We start from the raw sequence: 21,207 nt of genomic DNA on the forward strand, positions 1-21,207 counted from the left end.
GTTTCCATTTTGTTTTGCATTTCGTTTAGAGTGCTTTTCAGCTCCTCGTGACTGTTCCTTAGTCCCTTGATCTCTGTAGCAAGAGATTCTCTGCTGTCCTCTATACTGTTTTCAAGCCCAGTGATTAATTTTATGACTATTATTCTAAATTCACTTTCTGTTATATTATTTAAATCCTTTTTGATCAGTTCATTAGCTGTTGTTATTTCCTGGAGATTCTTCTGAGGCGAATTCTTCTGCTTGGTCATTTTGGATAGTCCCTGGAGTGGTGAGGACCTGCGGGGCACTTCCCCTGTGCTGTGGTGTATAACTGGAGTTGGTGGGCGGGGCCGCAGTCCGACCTGATGTCTGCCCCCAGCCCACTGCTGGGGCCACAGTCAGACTGGTGTGTGCCTTCTCTTCCCCTCTCCTAGGGGCAGGATTCACTGTGGGGTGGCGTGGCCCGTCTGGGCTACTTGCACACTGCCAGGCTTGTGATGCTGGGGATCTGGTGTATTAGCTGGGGTGGGTAGGCAAGGTGCACGGGGGCAGGAGGGGCAGGCTTAGCTCGCTTCTCCTTAGGTGATCCACTTCAGGAGGGGACCTGTGGCAGCGGGAGGGAGTCAGATCCGCTGCCGGAGGTTTGGCTCCGCAGAAGCACAGGGTTGGGCGTTTGTGCCGAGCGAGCAAGTTCCCTGGCAGGAACTGGTTCCCTTTGGGATTTTGGCTGGGGGATGGGCGGGGGAGATGGCGCTGGCAAGCGCCTTTGTTCCCCACCAAACTGAGCTCTGTCGTCCGGGGGCTCAGCAGCTCTCCCTCCCTTTGTCCTCCAGCCTTCCTGCTTTCTGAGCAGAGCTGGTAACTTATGACCTCCCAGACGTTAAGTCGCGCTTGCCGTCGGAACGCAGTCCGTCAGGCCCCTCCGCTTTTGCCAGCCAGACTTGGGGGCTCTGCTTGGCTGGCGAGCCGCCCCTCCGCCCCGGCTCCCTCCCGCCAGTCCGTGGAGCGCGCACCGCCTCACCGCCCTTCCTACCCTCTTCCCTGGGCCTCTCGTCTGCGCTTGGCTCCGGCGACTCCGTTCTGCTAATCCTCTGGCGGTTTTCTGGGTTATTTAGGCAGGTGTAGGTGGAATCTAAGTGATCAGCAGGACGCGCGGTGAGCCCAGAGTCCTCCTATGCCACCATCTTCCCTCTCCTCCCTGTATTTTTTTTTTTAAAGGTGTTTAAAAAAAAGAGAGTTTTATATATTAACTTAGATACTATCTTTGGAAGAGCTACATATATTTTATATTTGTTATATTCAGTTTCTGAGGTTGTTTCTCAGTCTTCATCTTAGTTGACCTAGCAGCATATTTTGACATGAATGATTTAGTTCCTCTTCGAAGTAATTTCAATGTTTGGCTTCTAGGACACTGTGCCCTCCTGATCTTCCTGTCTTTCTGGCTGCTCCTTCCCAGTCTCGTGTCTCCCACTTTTAAGTATTAGAGTGCTCTAGGCCTCAGTTCTTGGATCTCTTCTCTGTTCTGTCTTCACCTATTCCCTGGATTATCTCATCTAGGTCATGGCTTTATCATCTATATGCTGATGGTTCCCACATTTGTATCCCTAACCCAGGCATCTCCTCTGAACTCCGGATTTGCACAGTCGGTTGCCTGGTATTTCCATTGGATGTCTACTAGACATCACACACTTAACATTTCCGAAACTGAGTACTGATATCCTTCCCCAGCCCCAGCTAAACCAACTTCCTATGTGTCTTTCTCAGACAGCAACAACTCCATTCTTCCTGTTGCTTAGGACAAACTCCCTGGTAATTTCTTAACTCCTTTCTCACACATCCTATGCAAGACCTATTATCTTTCTTTCTTTCTTTTTTAAGTTTTTTAAATTTATTTTCAGAGAAGATAGAGAGTCAGGAAGGGACAGAGAGAGAGAGAGAGAGAGAGAGAGAGAATCCCAAGCAGGACCCACGCTGTCAGCGCAGAGCCCAATGCAGAGCTTGAACTCACAAACCGTGAGATCATGACCTGAGCTGAAATCAAGACTTGGGACACTTAACCGAATGAGTCACATAGGTGCCCCAGTATCTTATTTAGTTTATTATCTGGAAAATTGTTAGCTCAATGACAGCAGGAATTTTTATCTATATTATTCACTATTGTATTATCATATAGTATATTTTAATCACTGCAAGTGATTATAGCTGTTCCTGGTGTATTGTAGATGCTCAATAGTTATGTGTTGAATGAATAACTGTTTGAATAAGCTTTTCAATCTGCATGGAATAGACAAAATAAAATGGCGATCTTTCCATATCAAGAAGCTTTAAAGAATAATTGATTATATGATTTTCTTAAATATTTAATTTTCACACATATATTGTTATATGGGGTGTATGAATTTGCTAGGGCTGTCGTAACAAATTCCACAGACTAGATGACTTAAGCAACAGAAATTTATTTTCTTACAGCTGTAGAGGTGAGAAGTCCAAGATCAAGGTTTTGGAGGGTTGAGTTCCTCTCTCCTTGGCTTGTGGATGGCCATCTTTTCCTCTGGTCTTTTGTTTTTTCTTTCTAATTTTTTTTTATAGTTAAAAAAAATTTTTTTTACATTTATTTATTTTTGAGAGACAAAGCACAAGTGGGGAGGGGCAGAGAGAGAAGGAGACAGAATCCAAAGCAGGCTCCAGGCTCTGAGCTGTCAGCACAGAGCCCAAAGTGGGGCTCGAACTCACAAACTGTGAGATCATGACCTGAGCCGAAGTCGGACACTTAACCGAATGAGCCACCCAGGCTCCCCTCTTTATAATTTTTTTTAACATTTATTTATTTTTGAGAGAAAGAGACAGAGCGTGAGTGGGAGAGGGGTAGAGAGAGAGGGAGACACAGAATTGGAAGCAGGCTCCAGGCTCTGAGCTGTCAGCATAGAGCCCGATGGGGGGCTCAAACTCAAGCAGTGAGATCATGACCTGAGCTGAAGTCAGACACTTAACCAACTGAGCCATCCAGGTGTCCCTCCTTTGGTCTTTAAAGGTCTTTTCTCTGTTTCTGTCTTCTGTGTCCTAATCTGTTCCTATAATTCTTATACGGGCAGGAGTCATATTGCACTTTTTTTTTTTTAAGTTTATTTATTTATTTATTTTGAGAGAGAGAGAGAGAGAGAGAGAGAGAGAGAGAATGAGGTAGGGGTAGAGAGAGAAGGAGAGAGGGAATCCCAAGCAAACCCACCAACCGTGAGATCATGACCTGAGCCGAAATTGAGTTGGATGCTTAACTGGCTGAGCCATTCAGGTGCCCCAGGGTACCAGTCATTGAATTTTACCTAAAATGATCACATTTACTTTAATTCACTCTTTAAATTCCCTATCTTTAAATACAGTCACATTCTTTTAAAAAAATTTTTTTTAATGTTTTTTTATTTTTGAGACAGAGAGAGACAGAGCATGAGCAGGGGAGGGGAAGAGAGAGAGGGAGACACAGAATCCGAAGCAGGCTCCAGGCTCTGAGCTGTCAGCACAGAGCCCGACGCGGGGCTCAAACTCACAGACCATGAGATCGTGACCTGAGCCGAAGTCAGACGCTCAACCGACTGAGCCACCCAGGTGCCCCTAAATACAGTCACATTCTAAGGAACTGAGTGTTAGGACTACAACATATGAATTTGGGAGTCGGGGGACACAATTCAGTCCATAACCAGGGGACTTGTTTCAACAGTTAAAACATTTTGCATGAATTAGATCACTCGTAAAATACTTTGTCCTGAAAGTTAAGTGTTTCTCATAACAGAATTTGAAATCATTCATTAGGGGTGCCTGGGTAGCTCAGTCAGTTGAGCGTCCAACTCTTGATTTCGGTTCAGGTCATGGTCTTGCGGTTTGTGGGTTTGAGCCCTGTGTTGGGCTCTGTGCTGACAGCCCAGAGCCTGCTTGGGATTCTCTCTCTCCCTCTATCTCTGCCCCTCTCCTCTATCCCTGCCCCACCCCTGCTTGCCCACGTGCGCGCACTCTCTCTCTCTAAAAATAAGTAAACATTACAAAAATTCCATTGTTTAAAAAAATAAAATAATTAAATTAAATAAATTAAAACAAAGTTTATATAGCCATATATGTCTGATCTCTCTCTCTCTCTCTCTCTCTCACACACACACACACACACACATTTATTGTGTACGTACATGGATTAAGCATTATGTTGAATATTTTAGACAATTAATCTCATTTAATCTTGATATTCTTAAAAGTCAGATATTATATTTCCTCATTTTATGTATAATGAAACTGTGATTCAAAGAAGTTTGGTTGCTTCCTTAGAGAGTTGGGATTGGAACTCAGTTAATTGAATTTTTGTTCTTAACCATTGAATTATGGATGTCATAGAACAGTACAGTCCAATAGAGCTGTCTGCACTGTCCCAATAGAGTTGCCACCAGCCACATACAGCTATTAAGCTCCTGAAATGTGGCTAGTTTGATTGAGAAACTGAACTTTAAATTGTATTTAATTTTAATTAATTTAAATTAAATAGCCACACATGGGTAGTAACTACCATATTGGATAACATAGTTATAGAAGGTTAAGTTGTGAAAACTAAATGTATAACTTATAAATAAGTAATCAGCAGTTTTTTTAGAACAGAAATGAGGTTTCCTGTGCTTTGCTAGAATCTTTTTTTTTATTTTCAAAAATAATACATGCACATGGTTTTATGCAAACAGTTCAAAAAAGGGTACAGTGGAAAATAAATTTTCCTCTGACCATAGACTCTCAGTTCCCTAAAGCAACCACTGTTTCTACTTTCTTTTTTTCTTCCAGAAATAGCTTATAGATACATAAATAGAACCAACCTTTTAAAAAATACAAATAAGCATTTTTAAACCAAATCACAACCTAATTTTTTAAAAGATTGCAAGCAAAAGATTTTTAAAATACTAATTCATTTTATTTCACTTTTAAAAAAAATTTATTTTTTGAGAGAGAGAGAACACATGTGAGCAGGGGAGGGGCAGGGAGAGAGGAGGACAGAGAATCTGAAGCAGGCTGTGTACTGGCAGCCTAAAGCCCAATGCAGGGCTTGAACTCATGAACAGTTGCTTAACCAACTGAGCCACCCAGGCACCCCTGATTTCACTTTTAATCCTTTTTGGAGTGAGGTGTGCTATGCATAAATATGTTCTTATTTTCTAGCGTGAGTCTTCATACTATAGTAGATTTGAAATATATATATGCTTCAAAAATTTTAAGTTCAGAGCTTCTTGGGGCACCTAGGTGATTCAGTCGGTTGAGTCAGACTCTTGATTTTGGCTCAGGTCATGATTTCACAGTTCATGAGTTCGAGCTCTGCATCAGGCTCTAAGCTGACAGTGTGGAACCTGCTTGGGATTCTCTCTCCCTCTCTCTCTGTTCTTCCCCCACTTGTGCTCTCTCTCTCTCTCAAAAATAAATAAATAAACGTAAAAAAAGATGAAGTTAAAATATTCTTTAGTCTTATTTTATCCCTATAATATTTATACTAGCCAGCTATTTGTTTGTTTGTTTATGTTAATTTTTTTAATGTTTATTTATTTTTGAGAGAAAGAGACAGAGTGTGAGCAGGGGAGGGGCAGAGAGAGAGGGAGACACAGAATCTGAAGCAGACTCCAGGCTCTGAGCTGTCAGCACAGAGCCCGATGCAGGGTTCGAATTCACCAATCGAGAGATCATGACCTGAGCCAAAGTCAGATGCTCAACCGACTGTACCACCCAGGCGCCCCACTTGCCAGCAATTTAAAACCATGTGTTCCAAATAGCTAACCATTTATAAATTTAATATTGTCATGATGTGAAATTATAGTGTTTACCTTAGATTATAGGTCAATGTTATTTCCTACTTGATCACCACTTTATTAATACAGCCTTTCTAACTCATTAGATCAGTATATTTATTATATAAAAGTTATTAACACTTTATTTTACTAGATTTACAACAGTTGTAATATGATTCTCATAAACAAAAATTGTTTTTTTTTTCTACTACAGAAAACTTGAGAATATTATCTTTAGGAAGAAACAACATAAAGAACTTAAATGGACTGGTAGGTTGTTATTTATTTCTTTAAAAAAAGCATGCACTTTTCCCCTTAATATACAAGTAATATTTGTTCATTGCAGAAACTTTGCAAAATCAAAAAGCAACTATAAAAAGTACCTATAAGCCACTGACAGTGTAAATATTGTTAACATTTTGATTGATATCTTTCTTGTCTTTTTTCTATTCTTTGATGGGTATGTAGAAAATGAAATCATACTATACATATTGTTTTGCTCTCTTTTTTTACTTAATATGTAAAAATCACTTTTTTCATGTCATTCATTCATTTAACAAAATCATTCAAATATATTTCCTGAATGCCTACTTTAAGCCAGGCACTGTTCTAGGCATTAGGGATACAGAAGAATATGTAATGAAGTCCTTGCTCTCCTAGAACTTCTATTACAGTAGAGGTAGACAGTCTAGAAAATATTTGTATAATGCATATGCAATACATTGTATAATACAGGTGGTGATAAATGCAATGAAGAAAAGCAAGGCATATACGAGAACATAGATTGACAGGAAATGAGGAAAAAAGCTATAGGGCTGACCAAGGGACAGGTACTTGGACTGAAGTGGGACAAGTGCAAATGTCCTGAAACTGAAGCTGCTCCATATGCTTGAATTAGAGCAGAAGAGTTGAATGAGGGTAGGGAATTGCCCTCAGTGAGCTTGGAAAGGGAGCCAGGAACGAGGCTACATTGGGTCTTACAGGTAATGATAAGATTTTAGATTTTTTTTTCCAGATGGCTTACAAAGCCACTGGAGGTTTTTGATCAGAGGATGTAACTTAAGTTTTTAAAATAATTTTCAACCATACCCCTTTTTTTATGATAGCATAATATTCTGTTTTACTGATATACCATAATTTTTTAAATCAGTTACTTATTACTCATTATTTATTTCCAGTTTGGAGTTATTATAATCAATGCTATTATGAATCTCCTTTTAGCTATATTATTGCACACATCTATGAATAATTCCTTGGATAAATTCCTTGAAATGGAATTGCTGGGTCAAAAGGTATGAATTTCTTTTAAGGCTTTTGTGGCATATTACCAAGTTACCCTTTGGAAAGTTTTAACAGTTTATATTCCTACCAGTAATGTATAAGGGTTCCCATTTCCCTTTATCAAACTTGGGCATTTAAAAATTTTTTAAGTTTTTGACAGGGAATTTTTTGGCCATTTGAATTTCCTTGCAGAGAAGTTGAGATGAAACAATATTGTAAAATTAGGCAGTTTTGGGAATGACAAAGCTAATGTCTTTTTCTTGTATTTGTTCCCAAACAGATAATAATTTTTTAAAAAGTGTATATTGTTAAATAATTTTATAAACATTCCCAATGTTTTTATGACTCTGGCCTTCTCCCCACTCCCAGCCCCACCCCCAGTAAGCCTAGCTTGTGCTTCCCAAGAACCAGTGGGGTTGAAACTGCAGTGCTTCTCAACAGTAACCTCCCAAACCACACAGGCTGAAATAGCCACCCCCTCATTACAGAGGCAGCTGTAATAGCCAAATAGGAGGCAGTGTTCAGCTGCCTGAAACATGGAATGTAAAATTGAAGGAAAAGGGTCTATTTTAAACTACTTAGGAAAACTGACGGGATACATTGCAAGCCCATTTGTGTATATGATCTGGCCTCTGACTTCCTTTCAGATGTCATTCCATGTTACTCTTCTTCCTAGTTGGTAATCTCTAGCCACTGGTCTTTCTCCTCCTTGAGCATGCCAAGTCTGTTCCCACCTGAAGGACCTTTCTACTTCCCATTTCTTTTGCCTTAAAAACTCTATTACCTTGGACTTCTACATTACTGACTCCTTCTTAACCTTCACACTTCAGCTTAGATGTCACTTCCACAACAGTGTTCCAGCTACCATATATCTAAAGTAGCCCTCTGGGCAAAAACTCTTGCCACTTATAATTTTTTTCAACTTTCTTATTACTATCTGAAATTCTCATTTATTTGTTTTCTTTGTCTCTTTCTGTCATGTCACACGCATGCACACACACACACACACACAAATACACACACACAAATCCTAATGAGTACCTTAGTTTTGTTCATGAACATATACATTAGTGCTTGATATATGTAAGAGGCACTCTGTAAATAATATACTGAGTGACTCAATATATTACTAATTACAAAAACTATCAATTCTAAGTGTAATACATGTTAATTATAAAAAACAAGTCAAGCAATTCATAAATATATGCAATACACTGAAAGTCTTTCCTCTTTTTACCTATAGATATCTGTGTGCATGTGTATGTATGTATATATATGTTATATATGTTTGTACTGATAATATACAGGCCATATTTTTTCTACTTTTTCATTCAGTAGCATATCATAAATATCCTTCCATGTCAAAACATGCAAATTTAATGCATTCTTTTTTATATAACAATGTATTTAACTATTCCTATGCTGCTGAGCATTTAGATTATTTTCTTGTGGAAGGTGTGCCTCTCTCTCTTTTTTTGCTGTTACAAATCATGTTGCAATGAACATCTTCACACATATAACCTTCATTAGTTATTTGAATGTTGATAGAGGCTAGATTGCTAAAAATAGAAATGGTGAGGATATTTGCATGCATTTAAATTTTTGATGGGTGCCTCAAATTGCTCTCACAATGCTAATTCTAGTTTCTACTTCCATCTATGGTATATGGATGAGGATTATTCCCTCCACCCTCAATACCCATTTATCCATATTTTTTAATCCATATTTTTACATTTCTTTTTTGGGGAGAGAGAGAGAGTGGGGGAGATGGGGAGTGGGAGACAAAGAGAGAAAGAGAGAGAGAATCCCAAGTAGGCTCCATGCTCAGCGCAGAGCCCACCGTGGGGCTGGATCCCACAACCCTAGGATCATGACCTGAGCTGAAATCAAGAGTTGGATGCTCAACTGACTAAGTCACTCAGGTGCCCCTTTAATCCATATATGTTTTGATTTTTTTAGTGTGTATTTATTTTTGAGAGAGGGAGAGAATCAGTGTGTGAGTGGGGGAGGGACAGAGAGAGAGAGAGAGAGACGGAGGCACAGAATCCCAAGCAGGCTCCAGGCTTCGAGCTGTCAGCACAGAGCCTGACGCAGGGCTCGAACTCACAAACTGCGAGATCATGACCCAAACCAAAGTCAGACACTTAACCAACTGAGCCACCCAGGTGCCCCAATCCATATTTTTAATATTTGCCAATATGATAGGCAAAAATGGAGTATTGTGTTGTTTTAATCTGTTTTCTTCAGTTGGTTGTGACCTTGAATGTCCTCCTATATATTTGTTATATGTTTCCTCTTTTGGTAATTGACCAAACATAGTTATTGCTCATTTTTCTATTGGCTTTATTTTTTCTTATTGCATTCTAGGCGCTATCAATATTCCTAATAATTATCCATTGTTGAGAATATTATTACTATTATTGCTGTTGTTAACATTTATTAGCTATGTAACAGACTCTTTACATGCATTGTTTCATTTGAAATTCACAAGTAGATAATGTCCTCATTTAAAGATTTAAAAAAATCCTCAGTTCAGAATAAAGATACTCGGGCTCAGGTAGTTATCTAAAGTGCCCAAGTATAGTGAACAGGCACTTTTAAATATTGTTGCTGAGACCAGAAGTTTGTCAATAGCTATCACAGTCTTCAATGTGTATTTACTTTGTACCAACTATTCTATATCTAGGACTTTTTCATCCTCACATATATGAACAAAGATGTTGGACCAAGTATGTTCATTGCAACAAAGCTTGTATAAAAAACGTCAACAATCTTGGGGTATATCAATTGTAGAATAGCTAACTAAATAAATATAAATAAATAAATAAAATATATCAAGAGGAAAAATGAGGTAGGACTTACCTATACATGCTGGATGGAATAATTTGCAAGGTATGTTGTTAAGTGAAAAAAAAAAGCAAAGTATATAAGACTGGAAGTCTTATAATTCCACTGAATTTATAGATTGATTGGAGAAAATTGAGGTCTTTATAATAATGAGGCTTCCCTTACAGGCAGATTTATTCAGATTTTTTATGTCTAAACTTTAAGTAGAATTTTAGTTTCAATTCCTGTAAGGCCTGTACACTTCTTATAAAAATGTATTCCTAAGTAATTTATAGTTTTTGTTGCTATGATGAATGAAATAATTTCTCTCTAATGACTTCCTGTTTATAATATAAAATCTATTTGTTTTTGTATGCTTATAATCAACTGCCTACAAACATTTCTTAACTGTTTGTGAATCAGATCTTCCTAAAGACTTTCAGCAACATTATGATATCTGAATTCATTACTTTATACAAAAGGCAAACAATAACAATAATCATCATTTTATGTGGTCCAAAATGGAGGTTTTACAGCACTCCCTTAAACCTTTCCCACTCCTATAACCTCCAATGTAATATTATTTACAGAACAGACACTTTTTTATTTTTTTTGTTTTCAATATTCATAATGGTTTGTTGACCTCAAAGAATCATAAACTTTAATAGCTGAAAGGGATCTTAGAGAACTTCTTGTCTAGCCTTCTCATTTTTGTTCCTTTATTTTTTATTGTGGTAAAATACACATAACATAAAATTTACCATGGTAACCATTTTTAAGTACAGTTCCATGGTATTAAGTATATTGTATCATTGTACAACCATCACTGCTGTCCATCTCCACAACTCTCTTCAGCTGGTAAAACTGCACCTCTGTACCCATTGAACAATAACTCCTTTGTCCCATCCCCTCAGCTCTAGCACCACCATTCTACCTTTTGTCTCTCTGAATGTGATTACCATAAGTACCCCATGAAAATGGAATCATATGGTATTTGTCTTCATGTGACTGACTTATTTCACTTAGCATAATGTCCTCAAGGTTCATTCATGTTGTAACATTTATCAGAATGTCTTTCTTTTCTCAGGATGAATGATATTCCATTGAATGTATATACCATATCTTGTTTATCTCTTCCTCCATCAATGATCACTTTGGTTGTTTCCACCTTTTGGCAATTGTAAATAATGCTGCTGTGAACATGGGTGTTCAAATCTCTCTTCAAAACTCTGCTTCCAATCCTTTTGGGTATATGCCCAGAAGTGGGATTGCTAGATCATATATTTTTAATTTTTGAAGGAACCACCAATTTTCTGTAGCAGCTATACCATTTTACATCCCATCCCCACCACTAATGCACAAGGGTTCCAATTTTTTCATATCCTTGCCAACACTTGTTATTTTTTGTTTGCTTGATAGTAGCCATCCTAATGAGTGTGAGATGGTATCTCAATATGCCAACCTCCTCCTTTTACAGAGTAAAAAACTAGGAGGAGGAGTGATTTGTTCATATGCAGAAGCAGACCAGTTTGCTAAATGTCTGTTTACTCAATGTTCAGTTCTCCAAAGGGCCAATTTATTATTTATTGAATGACAGATTTCACTGAACTGATTTACACAAACTTAGCCAGGTTTTACTGATTGATAGTCACCATATTGCTTCACCAAAATCTTATCTTTATTACCTTCTTAGAAATACATAAAAATTGTGTTGCTTGGAATGGTTTCAACACCTTTAAATTTTTTCTTTAAGGTTTTATTTAGTGTTAATTTTACTGCAGCTGTTTCATCCCAGCTTTGGATTTGTTGGTCCATCTTGGTAGAATCAGTTTCATTTTTTTTTTTAGTTTATTTATTTATTTTTAGAGAGAGAGAGAGAGAGAGCATGCAAGTGGGAGAAGAGCAGAGAGAGAGAGAGAGAGAGAGAAAGAATCCCAAGCAGGCTCTGCACTGTCAGTGCAGAGCCCGAGTGGGACTTGAACTCACGAACTGTGAGATTATGCCCTCAGCCGAAATTGGACACTTAACCGACTGAGCCACCCAGGTGCCCCTCATGTTTTAGACACTAATCACTTCTCAAGTGATTAGAACACATAAAAATAGTAATCTAATTAAAGTGGTTAGGGAATCCTTACATTTAGGGAAGTACAAAAGACCGTGGAAGAGATTGAAATGTATTGAAAGAACTACGCTCTGGACATCCAAAATGTGTACATTTGTAAGTTAGTATACATAAGAAATTCTCATTCCACAAAGTCATATTGCCAAGTGAAGAAAGTCCCCAAATGCACTGCAATTTGGCAATGGCAAAACAGCTACATCCAAATGGCTAAAAATGAAACTAAAACTAAATTAGTACTCAGATGAATGAATAAAACATCACAGACATCTTCAAAAGTTATCCTATCTAAAGGAATTTCTATCCTGTTTTATCTTATCCTATCCTATCTAAAACAAATTGCTATAATTTGTAAGTAAACAGTTTTTCAATAAATCAGTGAAAGAGTAAATTCAGCAAATTGGCTATTTGGAGAATTGGTGAAATTGGTTATGTGAAATTGACCAAGAGCCCCATATATACATGTAAAACAACACTAAGCGGCAGACCCAGAATTGAGTCTAAATCTTCTAATCCATGTTTAATCAGTATTTTCCCTGCTACCTCACACTTTCTAAATTTGACACATGAAATGGATGGGGATGCAGTGAGTTAAAATGTATGTAATAAAGTTTAAATTATCTGATGCCTGATTCCCCTCTTCTGAAAGCTATATAGGACATATTAATTAGATCCTTTGGGAGAAGATATCAGAATAGTAGATGAGAGGGTTTGATAAAGTCACTAAGTTCTGATATATGAGTGCTAGAATGGACTGATATAAAAGGTTTGTTTTTTTTTTTTACTTTGAAATTGTTTCTTTTATTCAGAAAGTTGAAACTATGATGAATTGTGGGAGTTGGAATGACACACAGACTAATTCAGGCCACTCCCTTCTCAGCTTCCCCTGGTTCCACCAGTATGGAAAATGTATTAAGGTTCTTTGTCCCGGTACACTTATTCTCTCTATGGTCTTTGAAAGGACAGTTACCAGCACATAGACCTAGGCCCCACATTCTAGATGTTACCATGTGGATATAGGTAAATTCTTTAGACTAAGAGGGGATTGAGCATCTAATTGATCCTGCCTAGCATTCTTTTGTTTTTTAAAAAAAGAAATAATCATTTCATTATGTCTTATGTCTACAAAAGAAGGAAGAATCTTTGTACCACCATTGATCATATCCAGCATTTAAGAGCCAATATGATACAATCTTTATACTGTAATGGAAAAACTATGGGTGTTTTTTTTTTTTTCATGTTTATTTCTGAGAGAGAGAGCTTGCTAATGCAAGCGGGAGTGGAGGAGGGGCAGATAGAGCGGGGAGAGAAATCCCAAGTAGTCTCCATGCTGTCACTGTCAGCCCGACTTTGGGGCTCAGTTTCATGAACCCTGAGATCATGACCTGAGCCGAAATTAAGAGTCAGGTGCTTAACTGACTAAGCCACCCAGGTACCTCAAGACTATGAGTTTTAAACTGAGTTTTATACATCAAAAAAATAAGAGGACTTGATAGATAGCAGATGGATAGATGGACAGATATGTGATAGGAAAAGGATAGTAAAATGTTAATGGTAGAATCTAGGTAGAACATATATAGATAGTCATTGTAATACTCTTTCAACTTGTTATGTGTGAAAGTTTCCATAATAAATATTGAAACAAAACCCCTGAAATTTAGACTTAGCTCTATTACTTGATAGCATTGTGATCTTAGAAAATGCCTTTAATCTCTCTATAATAGAAATCAAATTACCTGCTTTACCTATCTTTAATGTTATAAGGATCAAACCATATGATGTATAGAGACATAATTTGAAATCTATGCCATTCAATAAAAGTGGATAAAATAGTGCTATTGTTTCCCCTTTTGGTAATTTCAGTAGCTATTTTAGTTCAGATCAGTTTGAAGAGAGGAAGAAAATGTTCTATTTGCCTTTCTTTATGAGAAAAAACTCCCACACAACCTGCAGCTCTTCTGCCCGTAAACAGGTGGGTTTCGGTTCTCTCGAAGGCCATTGTTTTTATAAGGAAAGGGGACAGAAGGAAAAGTTGAAAAATAAGCTTATAAACCAAATTGCTTTCTTTTTCAGGAAGCAGTAGGGGACACATTAGAAGAACTGTGGATCTCCTACAATTTTATTGAGAAGTTGAAAGGGATCCATGTAATGAAGAAATTAAAGATTCTCTACATGTCTAATAACCTGGTGAAAGACTGGGGTAAGCCAAAGCTGGCTCTTTGTTAACCTTCTACTTCCTATTGTAGAAAATAAACAGAATGAGATGCAAAATGGGGACATTTCTTTCTAAGCACACAGGGAAATAGCTATAGGAGTTCCTATATTTATGCTAAATGCTTGAAATTTACATTTAAATATTTACTTAGAATGATTATAACTGAATAGATCCTGGTCTTATTATTCATCATGAAAAAAATGTAAATTATTGTCCAAAGGCTGAAAGGAATCAGGTTTAATTTAATAATCTTGCGTGGAAGATGTATTTGCCATTTATATTACTTTGCTTTTTTATAATATATTATTCATTCAGCATTTACTAAAGTCCTATTAAGTGTTATGAACTATGCCAGGCTCTTAACATACATAATTGAATAAGATACTGTCTCTGTTTTCAAGGAATTCACAACTTAGTGGAAAAGAGTAGTTTATAAGCTAATAACTATAGAACTTTGTAATGAGTTCTTCACTAGAGGTGTGAATTCATTAGGAATTCAAAGATTAGGTGTGTCTGGCTGGTTCAGTCAGTAGAGCATGTGATCCTTGATCTCAGGCTCATGAGTTCAAGCCCCATGTTGGGTGTGAAGTCTAATTAATTAAAAAAAAAAAAATTCACAGATGAGGGAATGGGTAGAGACAACAGCAGTTTGGCTTAACCCATACTGTACAGCATAGAGAAGCCCTATCACTGGAGAGTTTGTTCTTTGTGATTCTGAACCTCATTTCCTTTTCTTATCCCACCTGTAGCCTAGCATAAAGGTTGAGGAAGTATGTCTTCTTTTTCCCTCCCTTTCCATATTGTCTTCAGAGAAAGACTTCATATGGGATAGCTTGCCTTATTACTTCTTTCAAAATCTTAAATAAATTGTTCTGAATAGTCACAAACTGAGGGCTACTGGTACTGGAGTTCAACCCCTCAATCCCAAAAATCATAACAGGAAAACTTGCCATTTTCATATGGAATGTATTCTTTGTACTTATAGCTGAATTTGTGAAGCTGGCCGAACTGCCGTGCCTGGAAGACCTGGTGTTTGTAGGCAATCCCTTGGAAGAGAAACATTCTGCGGAGGGGAACTGGATTGAAGAAGCAACCAAGAGAGTTCCCAAACTGAAAAAGCTGGATGGTGAGTGACCCTGAGCCAGCTTGGGGCAATGATTTCTAAGCATAAGAATTGAATTTGTGACATGGAATTATGAAAAGGAGCACAACTGAAAAAAAAGATAGGTTGTCTCTCATCTCCAAAGCCATTTCATTCCATAGGAAATTTTATAGTCTGAGTTTGGGCCAGGGTGAGATGAAAAACTCCTGGGATACTTAGACTGGTGTAAGATCATCCCTAGACCAAAAACTTTTAAGAAAGCCAGGCTTTTCTCAAGTCACAAGGGTATTATTTTGCAGAATAATTAGACATAAATGGTAAGCAGTTGCTTTTTCACAGCTGTATCAAAATTGTCATTTTCTCTCTATACCCTCCCCCCACACCTAATTTTAGTTAACCAATATTTAAGATAGGTGTCAAAGTCAGTAGATATCCCTGACTAGGTTCAAGTTCCAATTCTACCACTTAGTAGACTTTTGTCATTGTGCTAGTTAATGAATGTCATCAAACCTTGTTCTTTTGTATCTAAAAACTAGAAATGATAATAGTCCCAGACTTCTCGGGATCTTACCTCCTCCTAGCGGTGCTATCAGGAAGCCAGACTAGGATCCCAGATGTTCCAGTACCTACAGATTTCTCTCTTTTCTGCCAACCCAGAGAAATAACCTTTCTAATCTGAGGAGAATCCCTATCCCCCTCCTTCTTTTCCACATCATTCTGCATCTGCTCACAAATTGTCTTCTCAGTGATCTTCTTAGGCTTTTCAGAGACAAAAGCTAGTAAGTCTGATGGTCTTTTTCTGCTTTCGACATTGCTCCTGAAGCAGTGATCCATAGAGCTGACTAGGCTACCTGACTGAAGAAGGGAAAGGAAAATATTTAGAAGAAACAAATAAGTAATATCCAGCTACATGATCATTATCATTGTCATCATCACTTACCACACACATATTTGCTCTACTTTCTTCATCACCATACTCATACTGATATTCACATCCAAAACAAAAGGCTTAGTTGTCTGTGGTTTAGGCTTCCTTGTCCCTCAAACCTTCTCTTCTCTCTTCACCACCCCTGCTGCATTGTCATTCTATCCTTCCTATTCTTTGTCTCTCCATCTCTCTCTTACCAACTCTTTCAAAGCCTCAGTACACAATTCTTTTATCCATTCCAGCTTACTGCAGTGGTTGTTCTTAAATGGGACTGCACCCCTATGGAGGGATGGTTTAGAATCTCTGGGGAGAGGGGAGCCTGGGTGGTTCAGTCGGTTAAGCGTCTGGCTTTGGCTCAGGTCATGATCTCACGGTCTGTGAGTTCGAGCCCGGTGTCGGACTCTGTGCTGACAGCTCAGAGCCTGGAGCCTGTTTTGGATTCTGTGTCTCCCCCTCTCTCTGCCCCTCCCCCACTCATGCTCTGTCTCTCTTGCTTTCAAAAATAAATAAAACATAAAAAAAAAGAAATTAGAATCTCTAGGGAGAAAGTGAAGCGGTGTCTGTAGTTTGAACAAGTTTCATAGGTGATTCCAATTGCCTCCCTAGGTATGTGCTCACCTGTCCTCCAGTTGAGAATTATTGATGTAAAAAGCTCTTAACTATCTACTTTCCTACACCAAAAAATAGCTTGCTTGAAGTATAATTGACACAATTAATTGCACATATTTAAAGTGATAATTATTTTATATGTTTTGATATACATAGACACCTCTGAAACCATCACCACAATTAAGATAGTGAACATATGATGGTGACTGTAGTTAACAATACTGTCTTAATAGCAACTTGAAAGTTGCTAAGAGAGTAGATCTTAAAAGTTCTCACCACACACACACACACACACACACACACACACACACACACAAGTAAATATGTGAAGTGATCGATGTATTAATTAACATTGTGGTAATCATTTCATAATATATATGTATATCAAATTATCATGTTTATACCTTAAACTTACACAATGCTATCTCAGTCATATCTCAGTAAAGCTGGGGAGGAAAAGATAATGAACATATGTATCACCCCAAAAAGTATCCTTGTGCCTCTTTGTAATCCTTCCCTCCTGCTCCTTGCCATCATCCTTCCCAAGGTAATTAGTGGTTGCTTTCTGTCTCTATAGATTAGTTTGAATTTTCTAGAGTTTTGTATTAGTGGAATCATGCAGAATGTTCTTTTTTTTTTTTCCTGGATGCATATTTAGGGGTAAAATGACAGCAGATTATCTCTTATGGAGAGGTATAGGAATAATTGGGAAGAGGCAAACAGGTTTCTAAAATACTGGTAATGCTCTCTTTCCTAAATTGGTAGTAGGTATAGAATCACTGGCTTTGTTATTCCTTAAATTATTTACACTGTATTTGTATGAATGAATATTTCACAATTAAAAAATAAAATAGAAAAAAGTGGGTAGGAACATTAGAGTCTTGGACTTCAGCTTTTCTATGTTCACTTTTGGTTCGATTGTAGAACCATTTGAAGTCATTTGTCTTATTTCTTTCAGCATTGCACACAGGAAGTAAAACCCTTCCCTTAAACATGGACCCCTTACGTAGACCCTGAATAGACCAAGCCACATTATAGCCTTTTGGACCAAGCATTGACCTCAGACCAATCTGAACAGCCCCAAAAGAACCATCCTGCTAGTTAGGATACCAGGACAGAGATGGCTACAGCTGCTAACTTGCCTACTTTTGCTTCTTTTCTGTCGCTTATAGGCAAAACTGGGGAATCTTAAAAAGCTAAAATGGGGATGCCAGGGTGGCTCAGTTGGTGAAGCATCCGACTCTTGGTCTCAGCTCAGGTCTTAATCTCAGGGTCATGAGTGCAGGTCCTGCATTAGGCTTTGTGGCTGGGCATGAAGCCTACTTAAAAAAAAAAAAAAAAAGCTAACATGAAAAAGACAATACCAAATATTGGTGGGATGTGGAGCAACTAGAACTCTCAGACCCTGCCAGGTAGTAATGTAACTTGGTATGACCACTTTGGAAAACTGGCATTATCTGTAAAAGGTCTACATACATATCCATTATGACCCAGCACTTTTTCTCCTAGCTACAGACCCCAAATAAAAGGATATATCTGTTAACCCAAAGATAGGTATGAGAATGTTCATAGCAGCGCTATTTTAATAGCTATAAATTGGAAACAACCCAAATGCCCATCAACAATAGAATAAATTATGACATATTCATACAATGTAATATTAAACAGCAATGAGAATGAATGAACTACAGATTTCACACAAATAGATGAGTCTCGCAAACATAATGTTGAGCAAAAGAAGCCAGACACAGAGTGCATGTTACACCATCCCATTCATATCAATTTCAAAAACAGGCAAATACCCTATGATGTTAGACATTAGGATAGAATATACCTTTTGTGGGGGGATAGTGACTGGAAGGGGGCTTGAGGAAGTTTTGGGGGGGTTTCTAATAATGTTCTCTACCTAATCTGGGTGCTGGTTACCAGATGTGTTCATTTTGTACATATTTATCAATTTGTACACTTACATAATTTGTGTACTTTGTATGTTATGCACTCTCCCCCTGTGAAAAGATGCTGTGCAGAGTACAGAGAGGTGAAACTCTAGTCACTACTGTAAAGAACATAAATGTTCATTTCGCAAGAATCACAGAGGAAGAGGCACTGGAGTTGGTTCTTTTTAAAAAAAATTTTTTTTAACATTTATTTATTGTTGAGACACAGAGAGAGACAGCGTGCGAGCAGGGGAGGGGCAGAGAGAGGGAGACACAGAATCCAAAACAGGCTTCAGGCTCTGAACTGTCAGCACAGTGCCCCACCTGGGGCTCGAACCCACAAACCGTGAGATCATCGTCTGAGCTGAAGTTGGACACTTAGGCAACTGAGCCACCCAGGTGCCCCTGGAGCTGGTTTTTAATTAAGGGTGGGATTTAGATGGAAGGAGAGTTGGTAGGGGGCATTCCAAAATGGAGGAACCCTTGACCAAGGATCCAGAGATAAGAGTGTGCAAGATGAGTTTGGTAGACCATGAACTGATCAGTTTAGCTGGTGCAGAAGGTGAGTGGCTGAAGAGTTAAGACTGAACATGGGACTGGAGTCAAATTGTGGGCAGGCTTCAAATGCCAGTGCTCAGAAATGTGTGGCTCTTGGCCCAGTGATAGCCTGCAGATGTGTTTTGTTTTCTGTGTTTTGGTTCTTCTTATTTTTATTTTTTCAAGTTTATTCCCATTGTTTAATATTTGGGAGAGTAAAATAAAAATTCAGATTTCTGGCAACACTGGGATTGCATATTTTATTGTGAAAAATGAAGAATATTTCTCTGTGTTTAACATATACAGTTTTTAGTGTGTATATAGAGCTTTATTTTTCTGCCTGCCACCTGTAGGCACTTTTATTTGCAACTCTGCGTTTGGGGAGCTAAATATTCACAAATACTTATATTAATCCATTTGAGAAGTTTCCTGAGGAGCTTTTTGGATAATTTGAAATCAAAGAGATGATTTTATGAGATTATTTTTATTATGGCACACTTCCTGGTATTCATAGCGTCTCTGGTTAACAGAACAATATTTTCATTTAGAATTTAAAAAATCTGTTTAGAATGACCAGAAATAATTTTCTTTTTCATTTTAGGTACCCCAGTAATTAAAGAGGACGAGGAAGAAGATAACTAACACCATGTTTTCCGCTTCATGTTAACTTATTTAAATGTCATAAGAACAATAGATAAGTTTTGTATAATTGTCTATTTTAAAGATTCTGTGTGGGGCAAAAGATTATTAAGATAAAACAAATCTCTCATTCCTATCTTTTTTTAAACCTATTTAGTGTTTCTCCCCCCAAATAGTAACAGTAACACCAACTTCATATATTCTAGTACTTTTTTTAGAAATTCAGATTTTCAATTTTTGTCTTTAGTCCCAGTTGTGTACTTCGTGGCCCCATCTACTGAAACTTTTTATAGACTAGTCATTTTTAACAAAAAGGAATAACAAATACGGTTCTTTATTCAATTTAAGTTGTTTTTTTTTTTTTTAGACCAGGCATTTAAATATATATACTTAACCTTTGAGTCTGTAGACTATCTTTCCTGAAGGTCCATGTCCTTATGATTCAGAAGCACAAATATGTGATGCCTTTGGTTCAAAAGGCAGCACAGTGACAGGAAGAGTTCCTCTTAGAAGAAATGCAGAGCAGCCCTAGAACCAAGACTCCCAAAGTCCAGTTGGAAAAGCTGTGGTGAAAAAAGGAAAAATTAATATCTTGGGGGCCTTATAGCCCATGTTATATTTAGTTGTTTTTCCAAAAATGTGTGCAATGTCAACTGGAATTTAGGTTGTGTTTACATGCCTGGCCACTTGAGTCACTGTGCACAGTCAGCCATTCTGTGATCCAGGTCAGTGGTTGAAATGACTGCCATGATCATTCCTTTAACTGGTACTGTGGTCATGTTACTCATGTGGACCTGATTTTAGGCACACTTTTTGGTTTATAGTCCCTTATATGTTATATAAGGAAATGTATGTAAACAATAGTTATGTTTGAATTACTAGCCTAAATGTTGGCCATTCATATATGTCAAAATTTTCCCTAATAACTTTGTTCTTTTGACCCTCACGTTGGGAGAAATGATTGCTATAAATAAGGATATAGAACCTAAAGACTGCATCTGATACCTTTCAATAGGTTAAATTTAGAATTTCGAAATATATTTTTAGAATGTTTCTGAGTTAAACAGCTCTTAAAATGAATTATGTAAGTGATTGTGGAGGGAAAAGAGAAGAGATATTTCATTATGGGATTGCAGGCAAATGGCAATATTTTTAAGGATTGCCTTCTCTATGAAGGATGGTAGGTGATTTAACCTTAAAATTGCAAAGCAATAGTTGGAGACAGAGCTTAGAATTT

At 37.8% G+C, this 21,207-nt stretch overlaps 1 protein-coding gene across 2 annotated transcripts in view; it reads left to right on the plus strand.

The window, feature by feature from the left end:
- DNAL1 (dynein axonemal light chain 1) overlaps positions 1-20,554 on the plus strand; it is a 62,233-nt gene extending 41,679 nt beyond the window's left edge. For both annotated transcript variants that reach the window (XM_027066112.2, XM_015071674.3), the window contains 4 exons: positions 5,992-6,047; positions 14,077-14,203; positions 15,204-15,344; positions 19,933-20,554. In XM_027066112.2, coding sequence (XP_026921913.1) covers positions 5,992-6,047; positions 14,077-14,203; positions 15,204-15,344; positions 19,933-19,973 — 365 coding nt within the window. In that variant the 3' untranslated portion in view covers positions 19,974-20,554. The remainder of the gene's footprint in view (positions 1-5,991; positions 6,048-14,076; positions 14,204-15,203; positions 15,345-19,932) is intronic.
- Positions 20,555-21,207: the final 653 nt, after the last annotated feature.

The sequence above is a fragment of the Acinonyx jubatus genome, chromosome B3 (genome assembly GCF_027475565.1).
Source record: "Acinonyx jubatus isolate Ajub_Pintada_27869175 chromosome B3, VMU_Ajub_asm_v1.0, whole genome shotgun sequence".
NCBI lineage: Eukaryota > Metazoa > Chordata > Mammalia > Carnivora > Felidae > Acinonyx > Acinonyx jubatus.